This window comes from Sus scrofa, chromosome 16 (genome assembly GCF_054392235.1).
Source record: "Sus scrofa isolate SSC_HxYL_T2T_F1_AM1 chromosome 16, Sscrofa_HxYL_maternal_Yorkshire_Landrace_v2.0, whole genome shotgun sequence".
Classification (NCBI taxonomy): domain Eukaryota; kingdom Metazoa; phylum Chordata; class Mammalia; order Artiodactyla; family Suidae; genus Sus; species Sus scrofa.
Window position 1 is genome coordinate 17,785,734 of NC_139398.1, and position 17,115 is coordinate 17,802,848.

The 17,115-nt window shown below is 42.3% G+C and overlaps 1 protein-coding gene across 2 annotated transcripts in view; it reads right to left on the reverse strand.

Moving 5' to 3' along the window:
* Nucleotides 1-11,886: 11,886 nt before the first annotated feature.
* RETREG1 (reticulophagy regulator 1) overlaps nucleotides 11,887-17,115 on the reverse strand; it is a 151,905-nt gene continuing 146,676 nt past the window's right edge. For both annotated transcript variants that reach the window (XM_003483804.5, XM_003359728.6), the window contains 4 exons: nucleotides 16,598-16,735; nucleotides 15,458-15,522; nucleotides 15,088-15,214; nucleotides 11,887-14,105 (listed from right to left, as the gene is read on the reverse strand). In XM_003483804.5, the coding sequence (XP_003483852.1) occupies nucleotides 13,612-14,105; nucleotides 15,088-15,214; nucleotides 15,458-15,522; nucleotides 16,598-16,735 (824 nt within the window). In that variant the 3' untranslated portion in view covers nucleotides 11,887-13,611. The remainder of the gene's footprint in view (nucleotides 14,106-15,087; nucleotides 15,215-15,457; nucleotides 15,523-16,597; nucleotides 16,736-17,115) is intronic.

A 17,115-nucleotide genomic window follows, 5' to 3' on the forward strand; every position in this document is an offset into this window, starting at 1 on the left:
TGGATTGACTTGAAGCGGGTGTTCACTGGGTGGACCGAGGTGGGTGTTGCCTCGCGGTGGGTGGTGGGTGTTGATAGATAGTGCTGGGTAGCGGTGAGAACTGCGAGGCGACGAAGGCGACCACTTCGTGGGAAAGAGAAAAGTGGTGCAGGGAGGAGGAGTGATCTGGGAGACCAGCCTGCCACCTGCACCCCTACAGCCCAGGGAGTGGGTGTGAGGGAAGCCAGGGCAGCTGGTTAGTTAGCCTGTAGGTTGGACCGTCTGACCCTCACCTCGCGGGTTGGAGTCCCGGGAAGCCAGAGGCTCAGGTCGGAGGCTCAGGGAAGTCACAGGAAAGCCACTGAGCCCAGGATGGAGCCAGGGTTTTTCTGAGGTGGCTCGTGCAACGTAGGTCGCAGGGAGAGCTCCTGGATGAAGAGTTTGCATCTAGGAGCACAGGGCCCAGCCCTGACGCTGCCCGGTAGAAATAGAATCCCAGCCACCTAGGTCTTCTAAATCTAACAGTGCACACATTAAAAAAAAAAAAAAACAACATAGCGAGAGTTAAGATGGCCATACTTTGTTTAACCCAGTGTATTCGAAACACTATCATTTCAACGTGTAATCAAGACAATGGATTTATGGAGATATTTTATGTATGGGTTGTTGGTACTAAACCTTGGGATTCCAGTGTGTATTTCACAATTAACACCACACCTCAGTTCAAACTAGCCTCATTTCATGTGCTCAGTTAACTATGCCATTTAAATATGTACCAGCCCGATTCTAGAGGAAGCCTGAGTATTAAAGGTTTAGGGGATTCTTAAACTCCTCTGCACAGCCTAGCTGAAGCAGTCAGCCTGTTTCAGAACTGAATGTTTGCATGGTTAGAATCCAAGGGGCCCAGAGCACCAAAGAAAAGACTTTTTTTTAAATGCAGGTCAAGTAGCATTGTTTTTGTTCAAAATCTTCAGTACTCCCTCTGACTCAGAAAAAAATTCAAACACCTTCCTGAATGTTTGTGTTGCCCCACAATTCATGTATTGAAAAGTTAATGCCCAAGATGATATTGCTTAAGACGGGCCCTTTGGGAGGCATTAGGTTATGCGGTCAGATTCCTCAGGCTGAGATTAGCATTCTTTTAAAAGGGACCCAGGAAAGGATAGAATAAGAAATCTGAGACCAGGAAGAGGGCCCTCCCCAGACCAAGATGGTACCCTGGGGAGTTCCCATTGTGGCTCAGCAGGTTACAAACCCGACTAGTGTCCATGAGGATTTGGGTTTGATCCCTGGCCCCCCTCGGTGGATTAAGGATCCAGAGTTGCCATGAGCTGCAGTGTAGGTTGCAGACGAAGCTCAGATCCCTCATTGCTGTGGCTGTGGCATAGGCCAGTGGCTGCAGCTCCAATTCAGTCCCTAGCCTGGGAACTTCCATAGTGCAGGTGCAGCACTAAATAGAAGAAGAAAAAAGACAGCACCCTGATCTTGGACTTCAGGCCTACAAAACTGTGAGAAAGAAGGTTGTTGTTTACGCTGTTAGAGCAGTCTGAAGGAACTAAGAGGGTTACCCTTCTAGCAGGCCCTATAAAGTCGGCCAACACCCCTAACCCCTACCTCTGATCTCCTGCTACACCCTCTGCCCCACTCTGTTAACCTCACTTCAATGACACTGACACTTCTTGATGTTGCTCTAACAAGACTAAACAAACATCTTGTTGGTACTCAATCTTAGAAATCCTTTATTCTTGTTCTTGGAATGTCCTTTTGCTATCCTACTAGGTTTTGTTTTGTTTTGTTTTGTTTGTTTTGTTTTTTTTTATTTTATTTTTATTTTTTATTTTTTTGGTCTTTTTAGGGCTGCACCGGTGGCATATGGAGGTTCCCAGGCTGGGGGTCAAATCAGAGCTATAGCCGCCGGCCTACACCACAGCCACCGAAATGCGGGATCTGCACCAGCATACACCACAGCTCACGGCAATACCAGATCCTTCAGCCACTGAGCAAGGCCAAGGATCAAATCTGAGTCCTCATGGATGCTAGTCGGGTTGGTTAATTGCTGAGCCACGACAGGAACTCCTGTCCTGCTCCTTTTTAAGGTTTCTGCCCAAATGCCTTTATAGGAGAAGCCTATCCAGACCCATTTGTCACAGTAGGGCCTACATGCAACTCATAAGTCTTTCCTAAGCATACCTTTTCTCTGTAGCATTGCATTTATTTTCTCTTGGCCTATATCACACCCGAACATTTAGCAGAACAACAACAAACTAGTTCTTTCAGTTTCTGTAGTTGGGAATTGAAGTGGCTCAGAGGCTCACAAAGTTGTAGGGGGACATGGCTAATCCTGTGAAGATTTGACAGCAGCTAAAAGGTTTGACTGTGGCCAAAGGATCCCCTTGGAAAAGGCTCACTTACACACTGATAGCAAGTCTTCAGTTCCTCCCTGAGTGGATCGCCACAGAATTGCTTGAGTGTCCTCATAACATGGTTACAGGTGTCCCCAGTGAGGGCAAATTGCAAAAGCCATGTGTCTTTTGTGACTTTGGAAGTCACACATGGTCATTTCCAAAGTAAGATGTTACTTAGGAAGGTCAGCCCTGGAGTTCCCGAGTAGTTCAGCAGGTTAAAGATCCAGTGTTGTCACTGCTGCAGCTCAGGTTGCTGCTGTGGTGCAGGTTCCATCCCTGGCTCAGGAACTTCTGCATGCTGAGGGTGTGGCCAAAGAGGGAAAAAAAAAGAAGAAAGTCAGCCCTGATTAGTATGGGAGGGACCTATAGAAGGGCATGAATGGGATTTTTTGGGGACCATTAGGGAAATTGGCCATGTTTGTCTCTGGTTTTCCAGTTTTAGCACTGAAAGTCCTTGCATCCCAACAAACTCCTCCATCCTTTTGCAAACCAGGATTGTCAGTCACATTATAGGTTAGTCATCCAGGACCAGACTACAAGCTCCATGGGAACAGGGACTCCTTTCCAAAGCTAGAATAGCGCTGACACATAGGTTGTTCAGTATATGTTAAATCTTTTGCACAGCAAGTTAAGTCTAGTGATGATTTTTATTCCAGAAAACTTGGATTTTTAGATTATCAAAATCTTTTTCTTTTTTTCGCTGTGCCTGTGGCCTGCAGAGTTTCCTGGGCCAGGGACTGAACCCACACCACAGCAGTGACCAGAGCCGCAGCAGTGACAATAGGAGATCCTTAACCCACTGAGCCACCAGGGAACTCCTTAAAATCTTTTAATATAGCTGAGTCCTCTGGACAGGTACCCATCTTAAAAAATGTAATTAATATTAGTTCAGCAAGGATAAGCAAAACAACATATTTTTAAGCTTCTCTAAAATTAAATCAGAGAATAGTTAGATTAAGAAAAGAACTTCTGGTTTTCTCTTTCCCATTATCATTCACATATGGTTCTTCAAGTATCTGTTCACTCTTCTGGTCATTATTTCCTCCCTGCCTCCTCCCATCCATTTCCATGACCCATTGCAGCATCTCTGAACTCTCCACGGTTCCTTTACTTTTCCTTCCAGGGGACCTTGTTTCCTCCACCATGTGAAGTTTCCCATGGACTGTGATTCTCTGCAGTCTCCTTGACAGCCTTTTCTTCCCTCTTTCTTTGTCTATCTGACAGCACATAGGATGACCACATTAATTTTCCTCAACCATTTTTCTTCTTGGGTCATTTCTGCTGTGTGAGAATGGTTATCTGTTGCCCATATGACGTTCATTTGTTTGTTTATTTTACAGCTGCACCTGCGGCATATGGAAGTTCCCAGGCTAGGAGTCAAATTGGAGCTGCAGCTGCAGGCCTACACCACAGCCACAGCCACGTGGGATCCAAGCCACATCTGCAACCCACACCCACCGCTTTTGGTAACACCAGATCCTTCACCCATGGAGCGAGGCCAGGGATGGGACCCGCCACCTCATACGAAGTTTATATTACTTTGTCTGGTTTTTAATATCTCCTACAGCCTCTCCCCATGCTATCTGTCTCCAGGAATATGTGTTATTTCTAGACTACCAAACAATTCTCCAACACCAGCTTCCAGTTCAATGCATCTTGACACTATCCACCCTGGAGATGATGTCAGATCCCATAGGTTAAGTGCTCAGTCCTACAAGACTGGCCCCACTTCAGAAGCCAAGCCCAGACCAGGTTGTTACCTGTGCTTCTCACAGCCTGGCTATAAATCAGAGGTTCCCATGTATCCCCGCCACCATCCAGGTTTGATCACTAGAGCAGCTTGCAGAAATCTGGGAATGTTTTTACTTACTAGATTACCAGTTTATTGCAAAAGAAGTTAAACGAAGTAAATGAACAGCCAGATGAAGAGATACATAGGGTGAGGTCAGGAAGGTGCCAAACAGGAGCTTCTGTCCCCCTGGAGTTTTGGTTGTGACACCTTCTCAGCTAGGCTACCTCCAGGCTTTCCAAAATTCACCTCACCAACATAAGAAAAGATACCTTTGTCACACTCATCACTTAAGATCTTCCAAGGGTTTGGGGGGCTCTGTGCCAGGAATGGGACAAGGATCAATTATCTATATTTTATTATAAATCACAATACTACCTTATATAATATCCTAATGGCTCTAAATGAAAACACCCCTGTCTTTATTTTATTTTTTTGTCTTTTTAGAGCCGCACCCACGGCATATGGAGGTTCCCAGGCTAGGAGTCTTAATTGGAGCTGTTGCTGCCGGCCTACGCCAAAGCCACAGCAATGCCAGATCTGAGCCTCAACTGAAACCCACACCACAGCTCATGGCAATGCTGGATCCTTAACCCACTGAGCGAGGCCAGGGATCAAGCCTGCAACCTTATGATTCCTAGTCAGATTTGTTTCCACTACACCACAATGGGAACTCCAAAAACACCCCTGTCTTCAAGGAGGTTCTTCTGTCTTGTTAAGGATGGTAAGAGATACACAATTAACTAATAGAATAGAGATGGGGTCTAGTATAACGAAATACAAAGAAAGGGGCAGTAGGTATTTAGAGCATAAAAATGTCATCAATTAGGGAGATGAGAAATGTTTTCATTAAAGAGGTAACATTTCAGATGGGTCCTGAAGGAGGGGGAGCAACAAAGACCTCATCTACAAGGGGAAAGGGGGGCTAGGGCATGTGGAAGAGATACTGTGGACGGAGGAAAATAAGGAACATATTTAGGAAGAGTATCAGTCTAGTGTGTGTGAAGCAAAAGATGCAGCTAAAGAAGGGAAGAGAGGACTAGGCAAGTATTAAGGTATCCCTGAGTAAAAAGTTGAATTCCAAAGTTTCTTTTTTCAGTTGGTAAACAGTAGGGACTCCGAGAGTGTTTTGGGTTTTATGCAGCAGAAACAGAACTGGTTCTGGAATAGATCCAGCAGCAGTACCTAGAACTGAATGGAGAAATTTCGGAAAGGAGAGGGCTATGGCCAGTAGGTCCTTGGTAATTGCAAGCCCACTGCAGGAGACCTTTGAGTTAAATTTCTCCATGCATATCTACAGTGTTATGTTAATGTGTTTAACCTCTACTGACAATACTATCAAGAATGTTTAGTACCAAATTAATCACTCTTCCAAAGAATTTAAACTGAATCTGCCTGTGAAAAAATATTTTAGATTTGGAAATTTTGGAGATTGGCATTCCTTCTGGATACTGTGATATAGCCCTTAAAATAATTCACTTAATTGCTAATACTGAAGTTCCTGTGCACACTGATAGTACCTACAATAATGTTCTTTTTCAGTTTGGATGACACTGGAATAGTGATCTTTGATAATTACACAATTTCAGATAAAAGGTAATGAGGTCGCTTTCAAGTCAATTCATACTATTTTCTTAATTCCTATATTGCAGTGGCAACTTGAGTTTTAAAGGGAAAAGTATAAAAGCAATTGGGTTAGTTGAAGTTAACTTTTTGGGGGTAATATACAACAGAAAACAGGAGTTCCTGCTGTGGCACTGTGGGTTAAGAATCTGACTGCACAGAGTGCCCTTCTTGGCTCAGCAGTTCACAAACCTGACTAGGATACATGAGAATGCAAGTTCAATCCCTGGCCTCACTCAGCAGGTTAGGGATCCAGTGTTGCCATGAGCTGTGGTGTGGGTCACAGATGTGGCTTGGATCCTGTATTGCTGTGGCTATGGTGTAGTCCAGCAGCTGTAGCTCCGATTGGACCCCTAGCCTGGGACCCTCCATATGCCTTGGGTGTAGCCTTAAAAAGCAAAAAAAAAAAAAAAAGAGTAGAAAACATACATTTACTAAATGGTGTACAACTTCTATGGATTCTATGTCACAGAAATGTTAAGTAGACCTTTATGACTTTTAATAAACAACTTATAAAACATTTTACTACCTCTTAGTTTTTAAATATCTAGATATGCAGATTTTCTTAAATTAATAAGGGATTGAGATTTATAGCAGAATCTGGTTATTGCAGCATTTAAAATAGCTGGTTTGTGGATTCTTTGAAAAAAGATTATTCTAAAAATCAGTCTTTAATAGTTATTGAGGAGTTCCCGTCGTGGCGCAGTGGTTAATGAATCCGACTAGGAACCATGAGGTTGCAGGTTCGGTCCCTGCCCTTGCTCAGTGGGTTAACGATCCGGCGTTGCCGTGAGCTGTGGTGTAGGTCGAAGATGCGGCTCGGATCCCGCGTTGCTGTGGCTCTGGCGAAGGCCGGGGGCTACAGCTCCGATTTGACCCCTAGCCTGGGAACCTCCATATGCCTCGGGAGCAGCCCAAAGAAATAGCAAACAGACAACAACAACCACAACAAAAAAGTTATTGAAGTTCTGTTAAACTATTATGAGTATTCTTAATGTATTTTTTAAAAAACAAAAAATACTAGGTAATGTGACATATTAGTTTTTGGGTTTTTTTTTGTTTGTTTGTTTGTTTGTCTTTTCTAGGGCCACACCTATGGCATATGGAAGTTCCCAGGCTAAGGGTCTAATCAGAGCTGGAGCCGCTGGCCTACGCTGGAGCCATAGCAACACGGGATTTGAGCCATGCCTGTGACCTACACCTCAGCTCCTAGCAAAGCCAAATCCTTAACCCACTGAGCGAGGCCAGGGATCGAACCCACAACCTCAAGGTTCCCAGTCAGATTTGTTAACCACTGAGCCACAACAGGAACTCCATGTGACATATTAGAAGGGGAATAATAGTCTTTGGGGTCAAACTGATTTTCATAGTAGTTATGTGACTGCACAATTTATTTGACTCTGTCCTTCTGAAAGACTCTTAATATTACTTAATTGTAGAGCCATGAGGATGTCATATAATGCAAACTGTGTAATTCATTGATTTCTATGTAGTAGACCAAGGATTGGCAAACTTTTCCTATAAAAGAAGAGAGTAAATATTCTAGATTTTGTAAGCCAATGGTCTCATCACAATTTTTCAACTTTTCTGTTTCAGCATAAAAGCAGGCACAGACAGTACATAAATGAGCGTGGCCCTTTTCTAATAAAACATTATTTATGGATGCTGAATTTTGAATTTCATATATTTTTCCTATGTCATGAAATATTCTTTTTTTTTTGCTTTTTTTTCAGGGCCTCACTCTTGGCATATGGAGGTTCCCAGGCCAGGGGTCTCATCAGAGCTCCAGCTGTCAGCCTACACCATAGCAACAGCAACATCAGATCTGGGCCACGTTTGCGACCCACACCGCAGCTCATGGCAATGCCGGATCCTCAACCCACTAAGCGAGTCCAGAGACTAACTGAACCTGCAACCTCATGGTTCCTAGTTGGATTCATTTCTGCTGAGCCACGACAGGAACTCCTGGAACATGCTCTTTTTTTTTGGAACTATTTAAAAATATAAATTTGCTGGTATTCCATAAAAACAGGTGGCAGGCCAGACTGGCCCACAGGTGGTAGTTTGCCAACACCAGTCATAGACATTGAATCCTTATAACATATTAGGAGGTAGGTGCTTTATCTTAATTTTATAGATGAAAGAAAGTTACAGATATGTTAGATGACTCAGGGCCCCATGGTGAGTCTGTGTTAGAGTCATTCAAAACGACTAATTTAGAGCTTTCCGCACGTTTCAGAGTCAGATGAAATAATAATTTCGTGACACTTTCCATCCTCTTATTCCACGGGACTTACTGGATTAAGAGGCCAATATCATGCTAGACCCATTAAAAGAAAGTCAGTTTTTTGGTAAGTAGGTACTTGTTGACTAACTTTTCTTTAATGTTTAAAAAGATGGCTTAGCTAAAAAAGGTTAAAAAAAAAAATCACTATCTCGGTTTTATGCAGGTTTTTTTCCCCTGAAAATGCTTCAGACACTTTCTTTTTCCATTCACTCTCAAAACATTCGTGTGTGAGGGAATAGGAATTGGCTTCCTAATTTAACTTTAAAAAAATTTCTTTTTCTTTTTTACAGCCATACCTGCAGCATATGGAAGTCCCTGGACTAGGGGTCAAATCAAAGCTGCAGCTAGGGCCTATACCACAGCCACAGGAGCACCGGCTCCAAGTTGCATCTGTGACCTCCGCCAAAGCTTGCAGCAACACCAGATCCTTAACCCACTGAGCAAGGCCAGGGATCGAACCTGCATCCTCATGGATGTGTGGTTCTTAACCCACTGAGCCACACAACCACAAGAACAGCTTCTTAATTTCATGTCTGGGGAAACCGAGGTGGTGGTATGGGGATGTTATGTGACCCGACATTGTCTTAGGGCCATAACATTAACATCAGAACCAGAACTTGTAAATCTGGCATCCCCACTCTTACTTAAATGCTGCAGTGGAAAAGGAGGAATAATACACAAAAATACAGTTCAGAGACTTTGCCTTCATCATGATACACATGATCTATGACAGCAATAGTTCGGTAAGGGTTTTCAAAATAATTTCCTATCTTGTAACTAACATAGCCAGAGCAGTGTAGAGAACTACATCAACCTAAGTTATAAACAGAAAATAAAAACTTTTTTTTCTTTTGCTTATTTTTGTTTTAGGGCTGCCTCAGTGGCATATGGAGGTTTCCACGTTCCCAGGGGTCAAATCAGAGCTGTAACTGCTGGCCTATGCCACAGCCATAGCAATGCCAGATCTGAGCTGTGTCTGCGACCTACACCACAGCTCATGGCAATGCCAGATCCTTAACCACCGAGTGAGGCCAGGGATCCATCCTGTAACTTCATGGGGGTTCCTAGTTGGATTTGTTTCCTCTGTACCACAGTGGGAACTCCAGAAAAGAAAAACTTTTAAACAGCTTTTTTCTGATTTTAGGCCAGTAGATTTGCTTCTGGCCTAAAATCAGTAGTATGCTGGCACTTGCCACTCTTTAAAAAGGAAGAAAGTTGCATTTATTTCAAACATGAGTGAGATGCCTAAATATTTTGAGGCCATTTGCCAACTACCAAATCTCTTGCTTTTCCCTATAGTCTACTAAACTGAGAAGGAGACACTTTTTTTGTTTGTTTGTTGTCTTTCTAAGGGCTGAACGTGTGGTATATGGAGTTTCCCAGGCTAGGGGTCAAATCGGAACTGTAGATCCTGGCCTTCACCACAGCCACAGCCACGCTAGATCTGAGCCACATCTTCGACCCACACCACAGCTCATGGCAACACAGGATCCTTAACACACTGAGTGAGGCCAGGGATCAAACCTGCATCCTCATGGATACTAGTCAGATTCATTTCTGCTGAGCCATGTGAGGAAATCTGAAACAGGTTCTAGTAAATCACTTCTGAAGATTTTTAAGGTTAAAAAAAAAAAAAAAGGAAAGATGTTTCAGAATGAGAATATAAACATTCCTTTAGGCCTGGATTGACCTTCCAAAACCGGCTTGAACTTGAGCCCTGCTTTATTGTTTCAGATCCAGGTGTTTGGGGATGTTATGTGACCTGACATTACCTGACATTGTCTTAGGGCCATAACATTAATATCAGAACCAGAACTTGTAAATCTGACATCCCACCCTTACTTAAATGCTGCAGTGGAAAAGAAGGAATAATACACAAAAATACAGTTCAGAGACATTGCCTTCATCATGATATGCTTTTCCTATTATATGGATTTGCTCAGCATTTTCTACAGAAAGTGAACAAAACATCTTTTGGCAATGCCTCTATAATTTAGCAAAAAAAATCCATGCTTCACATTTTAATAACCACATAAATTCTCGTGATAAGGGATCTGTAGTTTACCACTGTACTGAATCAATCACAGGGTTTATTGCTAGTACATCAGAAAACCAGAAACAGGACTATATATAATGTCCCCCAAAACACACACACACACACACACACACACACACACACACAGAAAATAACTTCCCTTGACAGCTCTATGTTTCATAGCATTAAGTACCATTATTGCACTGTGTAAATTTATAATCACATATATGCTTGAACAAAGACTAATGAAGTCCATGTGTGGTTATAATGCTAGTGTCCACAGAGAGCTGATGTGTTTTCTCCTTAGGGCTGGCAACACATTTTTCCACTTTACTGACCTCTTCATCCCCAAACTCCTTTTAATTTATAGTTTGTAACACTTGGGTCTGGCTTTATTGTTCAGACCATCAGCTCTTTGAGTTTATCTCCTTGTAAGTTTGTCCAGTGACTTATAATACATTCTTTTTTTTTTTTCTTTTTTTTTTTTCTTTTTAGGGTTGCACCTTTGGCATATGGAGATTCCCAGGCTAGGGGTCCAATCGGAGCTACAGCTGCCGGCCTACACCACAGCCACAGCAACTCAGGATCTGAGCTGAATCTGTGACGTACACCACAGATCACAGCCACGCCAGATCTTTAACCCACTGAGTGAGGCCAGAGATCAAATCTGCAACCTCATGGTTCCTAGTCAGATTCATTTCCTTTGCGCCACAATGGGAACTCCTGTAATGCATTCTTTTTTTTTTTTTTTTTTTTTTTTTTTGTCTTTTTGCCATTTCTTGGGCCGCTCCCACAGCATATGGAGGTTCCCAAGCTAGGGGTCTAATCGGAGCTGTAGCCACCAGCCTACACCAGAGCCACAGCAACGTGGGATCCGAGCCGCGTCTGCAACCTACACCACAGCTCACGGCAACACCAGATCCTTTAACCCACTGAACAAGGCCAGGGACCGAACCCGCAAACTCATGGTTCTTAGTCGGATTCATTAGCCACTGCGCCACGACGGGAACTCCTCCTGTAATGCATTCTTTAATAACTTGAATTGTCTAATTCCTTTTTTTTTTTTTTTTTTTTTGAGAAGGGCTCTATTTCTCCTTCACTTTTATTTATTTATTTATTTATTTATTTAGTCTTTTTTGCTATTTCTTGGGCCGCTCTCACGGCATATGGAGGTTCCCAGGCTAGGGGTCGAATCGGAGCTGTAGCCACTAGCCTACGCCAGAGCCACAGCAACGCGGGATCTGAGCCGCGTCTGCGACCTACACCACAGCTCACGGCAACGCCGGATCCTTAACCCACTGAGCAAGGGCAGGGATCGAACCTGCAACCTCATGGTTCCTAGTCGGATTCGTTAACCACTCCGCCACGACGGGAACTCCTGAATTGTCTAATTCTTGTTGTCTCCTCAGTGAAGAAATTGAAAAAATCTTTAAACTTTCTGACTTCATGGCCAGGGATTTTTTGTTTGTTTGTTGTTTTAGGGCCGCACCGCAGCATATGGAGGTTCCCAGGCTAGGGGTCCAATCGGAGCTGTAGCTACTGGCCTACACCACAGCCACAGCCACGCTAGATCTGAGCCACATCTGTGACTTACACCACAGCTCATGGCAAAACCGGATCCACTGAGCGAGACCAGGGATCAAACCGGCAACCTCATGGTTCCTAGTCAGATTCGTTTCCACTGCACCACGATGGAACAACATGGCCAGGAATATTTTTTAAATGAAGAAATATACGCGTAAAAAAAAATAAACCTGGGAACAAACTATTTTATAAATATGTGACTGTATTTTTTCTTCATGTCCAGAAACTCTTACTGAATAGAATTCAGGTATGTTCCTCCCGAACCCATACAGTTCATAGATCTAACACCAGGTTTTTCATTTGTACCAAAATGGGCAAGATGATGAAGGCACAGACTCACTTCATATCAATAAAGGACATCAAACACAGTCATGAGGCACTAATGACACAGAAGCATCGTCAATCACAAAAAGCAAGTATGCAGAGCCTTCAGTAACTTCTCTCCCTTTAACATTTGGCAAAATTCAGTCTAGATGTTTTAATACCTCAGAAAGAAAAAATAAATATGAGATGCTACATTAAAATGTCAGACGACCCATCTGACTAGTCTTTAGACAGTTAAGGAAAGGGATAAAGTAAAGGGAGGGGTCACAGATTCCTATGTTCTTGGATTATCCTTCCTTTCTGAGGGTCTCAGATGTCAGCATGCATCTGTCAAAATGCCAGCTGTACCTGAAGATTGAAGGGATGGTTGGTAGTGGCTGACATGGTCCCTCAAGGCTATTAAAAGTTTCTATCACAAACACAAAAATTAGTTTGATTTCTGCTCTTTAGTCTTTTGTTCAAAACCTAAGTCAAATTTGGTTATTTAAAAGTGACCAAGAAAGTTTAACATAAAGGAAAAATAAGTTCTAGCTTCCTCAGAAGAAACAGATGACAGATTTAGATTTCAATGGCAAAGAAATGCACCTGAAAGCCAGGCAAGTTGCTCCCCTGCAGGAGAATGGATACAGACTATGAAAACAGTTACTGTTTCTCTACTGCTGATGACACTCATAGAACATACCAGGAACTAGTTTCACAACTTTAAGAGACATTTTCCCATAATATGAAAGGTGAGGGTTGAACCTAGTTCTAGGCAGGTACTCACAACATCCCTATTACAAATAGATGACAACTGAACAGCACGGCCCCATCTCTGTTTATACCAAAACTTCCGTCTACGTGAGATAGAATTACTTGCCTTCTATGGGTTAATATCACCCACTGCAAGACGAGAGCTGGCAGTCAATGGAGCATGCCATTGACACGGAAGCTCAAAGTCTTTAACTGCAGAAATGACATGGAAATGTATCCGCCTACCCAAAGGAGTTAGATATACTTTTAAATGTTTTCCTAGCAAATTAAATTTAAGAGTATCTTCCAAATCTTTCAGCCAAAGAGAACTTGATGATAATTTTTGTCTTTTTACGTCAAAATCTACCACAATTTTTCTCTGGTATTAGGAACAAAGGAGCCGATATAGCATGTATTCGCAATTAATTGTTAATATTTCAATGAGTTACAATAAACTGTTTTTGCATGCTTGAAAAACTGTGAAGAAAAAATAAGGAATACTTATGGGAGGATCTCAATAATTAGGTGTTTTCTTTTTGCTTTAAAAACAACCTCTATCATTCAACTCTGACAACACAGTAAGTACATATATATACACACACATATATAAAGTTCATTTCCATGCTCCTTACATAAAAATAACTATCAGAAATATCAATCTATCCGTGTCAGCTGATATATATCCAATTAATTCACTGCAGAAGGGGGGGGAGACCAAAAAATTCTAAAGTAATCAGTAAAGCTCACAGTTCAAAAAGATTTTTTTTCTTTTTTTTGTCTTTTTTCTTTTTTTTGCTTGTTTGAAATTTTTTGGTAGTTTATCTGTGCTCTGTGATACAAGCTGATTCCCAGACTAATGGCCTCCGAGTAGATTTGAAAGGAAGCCTGAAGACTTCTTATTTTGCTGTGTTTCCGCTTCCTGGTCTTGTGAAAGTCCCAGTTCACTCTCAATCTGATCGAGCTCTGACTGGTCAAGGAGTTCAAAGTCATCCCCTTCCTCAGTGTCTGTGTCCTCCCCCAGGCTGGGTGCAGCCTGCGTCAGCACTTGCTGCGCGCCCTCTAACTGGTCTTTGATGGCGGCCGTCACTGCAGCGGTGATGACATTCCCGGCCAGGTTGCTCATCAAGTGGAAGGTTTGGTCACTGCTCAGAGGAAGGGTGAGACCAGCGGCTGAGTGCCTCTCTTTGCTTGGTCTGGGACCGCTGTCCAACTGTTCCTTTTTTCTCTTGAGCTCAGTGGGCAAGCCAAGGCTTAATTCATCCTCATCATTTGTTCCCATGCCATTTTCTAGAGATGGAAAATCTGAAAGGTCTCGAGAGAAAACTTCCTCACTAGGTCGGTCAAGATCTGTGAAAGGCAGAACAGAAGTTCATGCTCAGGCACCACAAGGAGTTTGACACAAGAGCCCCAGTTTTAAGTGGAATCTTTTGGATAACCTTGGCATTCATCTAGCCTCCTAGCTCAGCTTCAATCACCTTAACCACATATCAGACCCCTTCCAAATCTGGGACAGTCCTTCTCCACAAGCACACAAACACGCCATGGCCTTAGCGTTCTTCTTGGGCACAAAAACACGTCTCATCACTTACTACTATTTAACCATCTTAATGTCAGCTTGCAACCTGAGCAGCTGCAGTCAGATTCTTAACCCACTGCTTCACAGCGGGAACTCCTCGCTGTCAATTATTTATTTGTTTTTGTAATAAAGGCAGATTTGGACACTGGCTTAGATTTGTTTTCTCATCCTCTTAAAAAAATGATAGCTTTGGGGATATAATTCATAGACAATAAAATGAACCCTTGTACAGCATACAATGAGGTAGTTTTTTAACATATTCACAAAGCTATACAATATCCCACCACTGCCTCTGGCAGTCACTAATCTACTTTCTGTCCATACAGATTTGCCTATTCTGGACATTTCATATAAAAGGAGTTACACAATATGTGGACTTGTGTGTCTGGCTTCTTGCATTTAGCACAAGGTGTTCAAAGTTCATCCATCTTGTAACAAGTGTTAATACTTCGTTTTTCTACCAAGTGATGTTCCATTGGGTGGATGTACCATATTTTGTTTGTCCCTTCGGCAGCTAAATACTTTTGCATGCGCTTATAATAATAAAAATAAGAGCATATAAAGACAAATGTTATATGACATCACTTATATGTGGCATCTTAAAAAAGCAGTACAAATGAACTTTACAAAACACAAACAGACTCACAGAATGAGAGAACAAACTTACGGTTACCAATGGGGAAAGTAGGGGAGGGATAAATCGGGAATATGGGATTTTTCAAAAAACAAGAGCATCTAAAAGTGTGAGCCTACCATCAGAAGTGTCTGTCTGTGGAGTGTATCCTTCTGAAAGGTTGAAGGTCCCGTTGTCAGTCCAGGAGACCTCGGACACGTCCGTGTCAGACACAGACAACTCCTTGGCGGCAACAGTGAGGCTAATCTGTGTTAACATAAACACCAAGGGACACATTTCAAACTTCTGCGGGAAATCTTTGGAAAAATCCAACTTGCACCAAAAATGTCACAGTAATAAAAACCAGATGAGTATCTTCCTTTCAAAACTGTTCAATCATCTTAGCAAAATAGGAGGAGTCGATGAAGAAAATCATTCTGGTTTTGGTGCATGTAGATAAATTTACAGTCAAACCCCACAGGAACAAACGGAAAACCAAATGAAAAATACCTTAGGGCAAAGAGCTGAAAAGTCTAATTCACTGTCATCTTTGTGACTTTTTTCTTTATCTGCTTCTGTTGAGAAAAAATTTGGAAGCTTTCAGTTTCCTGGCCAGCTTAGACATAGTATATTTCACCCACTCTATATTCTTACCCCACATTTCTCAACTTCTCCAATGCCTCCATATAATTGTTTGCAATAACAAGCCTCACATATTTGCAGATATTTGGTTTCCAAGGGAAACAGTCTGTATCAGCGGCTCTCACAGTGTGGCCCCTGGACCAGCAGCATCAGCACCACTGGAAAACTCTTAGTTCCCAGACCCTCTCCAAGACCCACTGAATTAGAAACTCTGGGTGGGGGCTGCAATCTAAGCTTGAATAAGCTCTCGAGAGAATTTTTTTTTTTTTTTTGCTTTTTGCTTTTTTTTTTTTTTTTAGGGCTGCACCCAGGGCACTTGGAAGTTCCCAGGCTAGGGGTCGAATCAGAGCTGGAGCTGCCATCTTAAACCACAGCCACAGCAACTCAGGATCTGAGCCACATCTGTGACCAACAGCACAGCTCACGGCAATGCCTGATCCCTGAGCGAGGTCAGGGATGGAACCCGAGTCCTTATGGATACCAGTCAGGTTCGTTACCGCTGAGCCACGATGGGAACTCCTCAAGACAATGCTGATGTTTGCTCTGGTTTGAAAATCTGTAAAGTCACAGGCCAAGTTAAAAAGTGAAAAAGGATGACATTGGTCTTCCTTCATATTTTCTCTTCCTTCTCCTGTTCTACTGACCCCCTCTTACATGGCTGTCACTCACACACAGCTCTACCTGTGTCATTCATTATTCACACAAGTCTACTCCAAAAGAGAACAATTTAGAGAAAGTAGATCCAAAGTACCAAATATAGAATAACGGAAGTCTTTTCTCTCTTCCCTGACAATTTGGATTTAAAAAGTCAATTTACCGTATGCTTGAGAAAAAAATAAAAGCCTAAGGAATAAAAATCTATATTACTTTGGGGAATATTTACTTCTACAGTAAAAGGTTAAAACACCCTGAAATGTATGTATGTATGCAATGAAAGGTGATTTCATAATAAACAGGTAGCTGATGTCTCATTTCAGGTGTGGAATCTAAAATTCAAACGCTACTTACCAGATCTCTCACGTCTCTTCTGGTTAATGTATTCTCTGATTCCAAAATCTAGTTTCAGGAGAAATGACTTGATTTTGCTGTATATTTTTTGTCCAATATCATTACACTTAAGCAGTGGACACAAAAATGCACACAATACTGAAAGGTAAGGAGGAAGAGAGTTTAGGGGAAATGATTACGCCATTTCACAAAAATATTTCAGTTCCCTTACTGAAAGTAGTTTTTTCCTTAGAGAAAATGCCTCTGTGGAATGTTTACAACTTCTGTTCTTCCCCCTGTAATGAAAACATTTTCTCTCCCCAGCCCCCTACCACATATCATGTGTATAGTCATTGTTTTCAAAGACTTGCCATTAGAAAACTGTCTCCTTTCAATCTTTTTACCTTCAAAATTTATGCAAAGATTACAAGCTTTCCAGACAGTCCTGGATTGAAATATCAATCCTACTTATTTGTGAAAGGACATTTCCCCATAGAAAAGGTATTATTATCTCCTAGCCTCTCATCAGGAATGTTGGG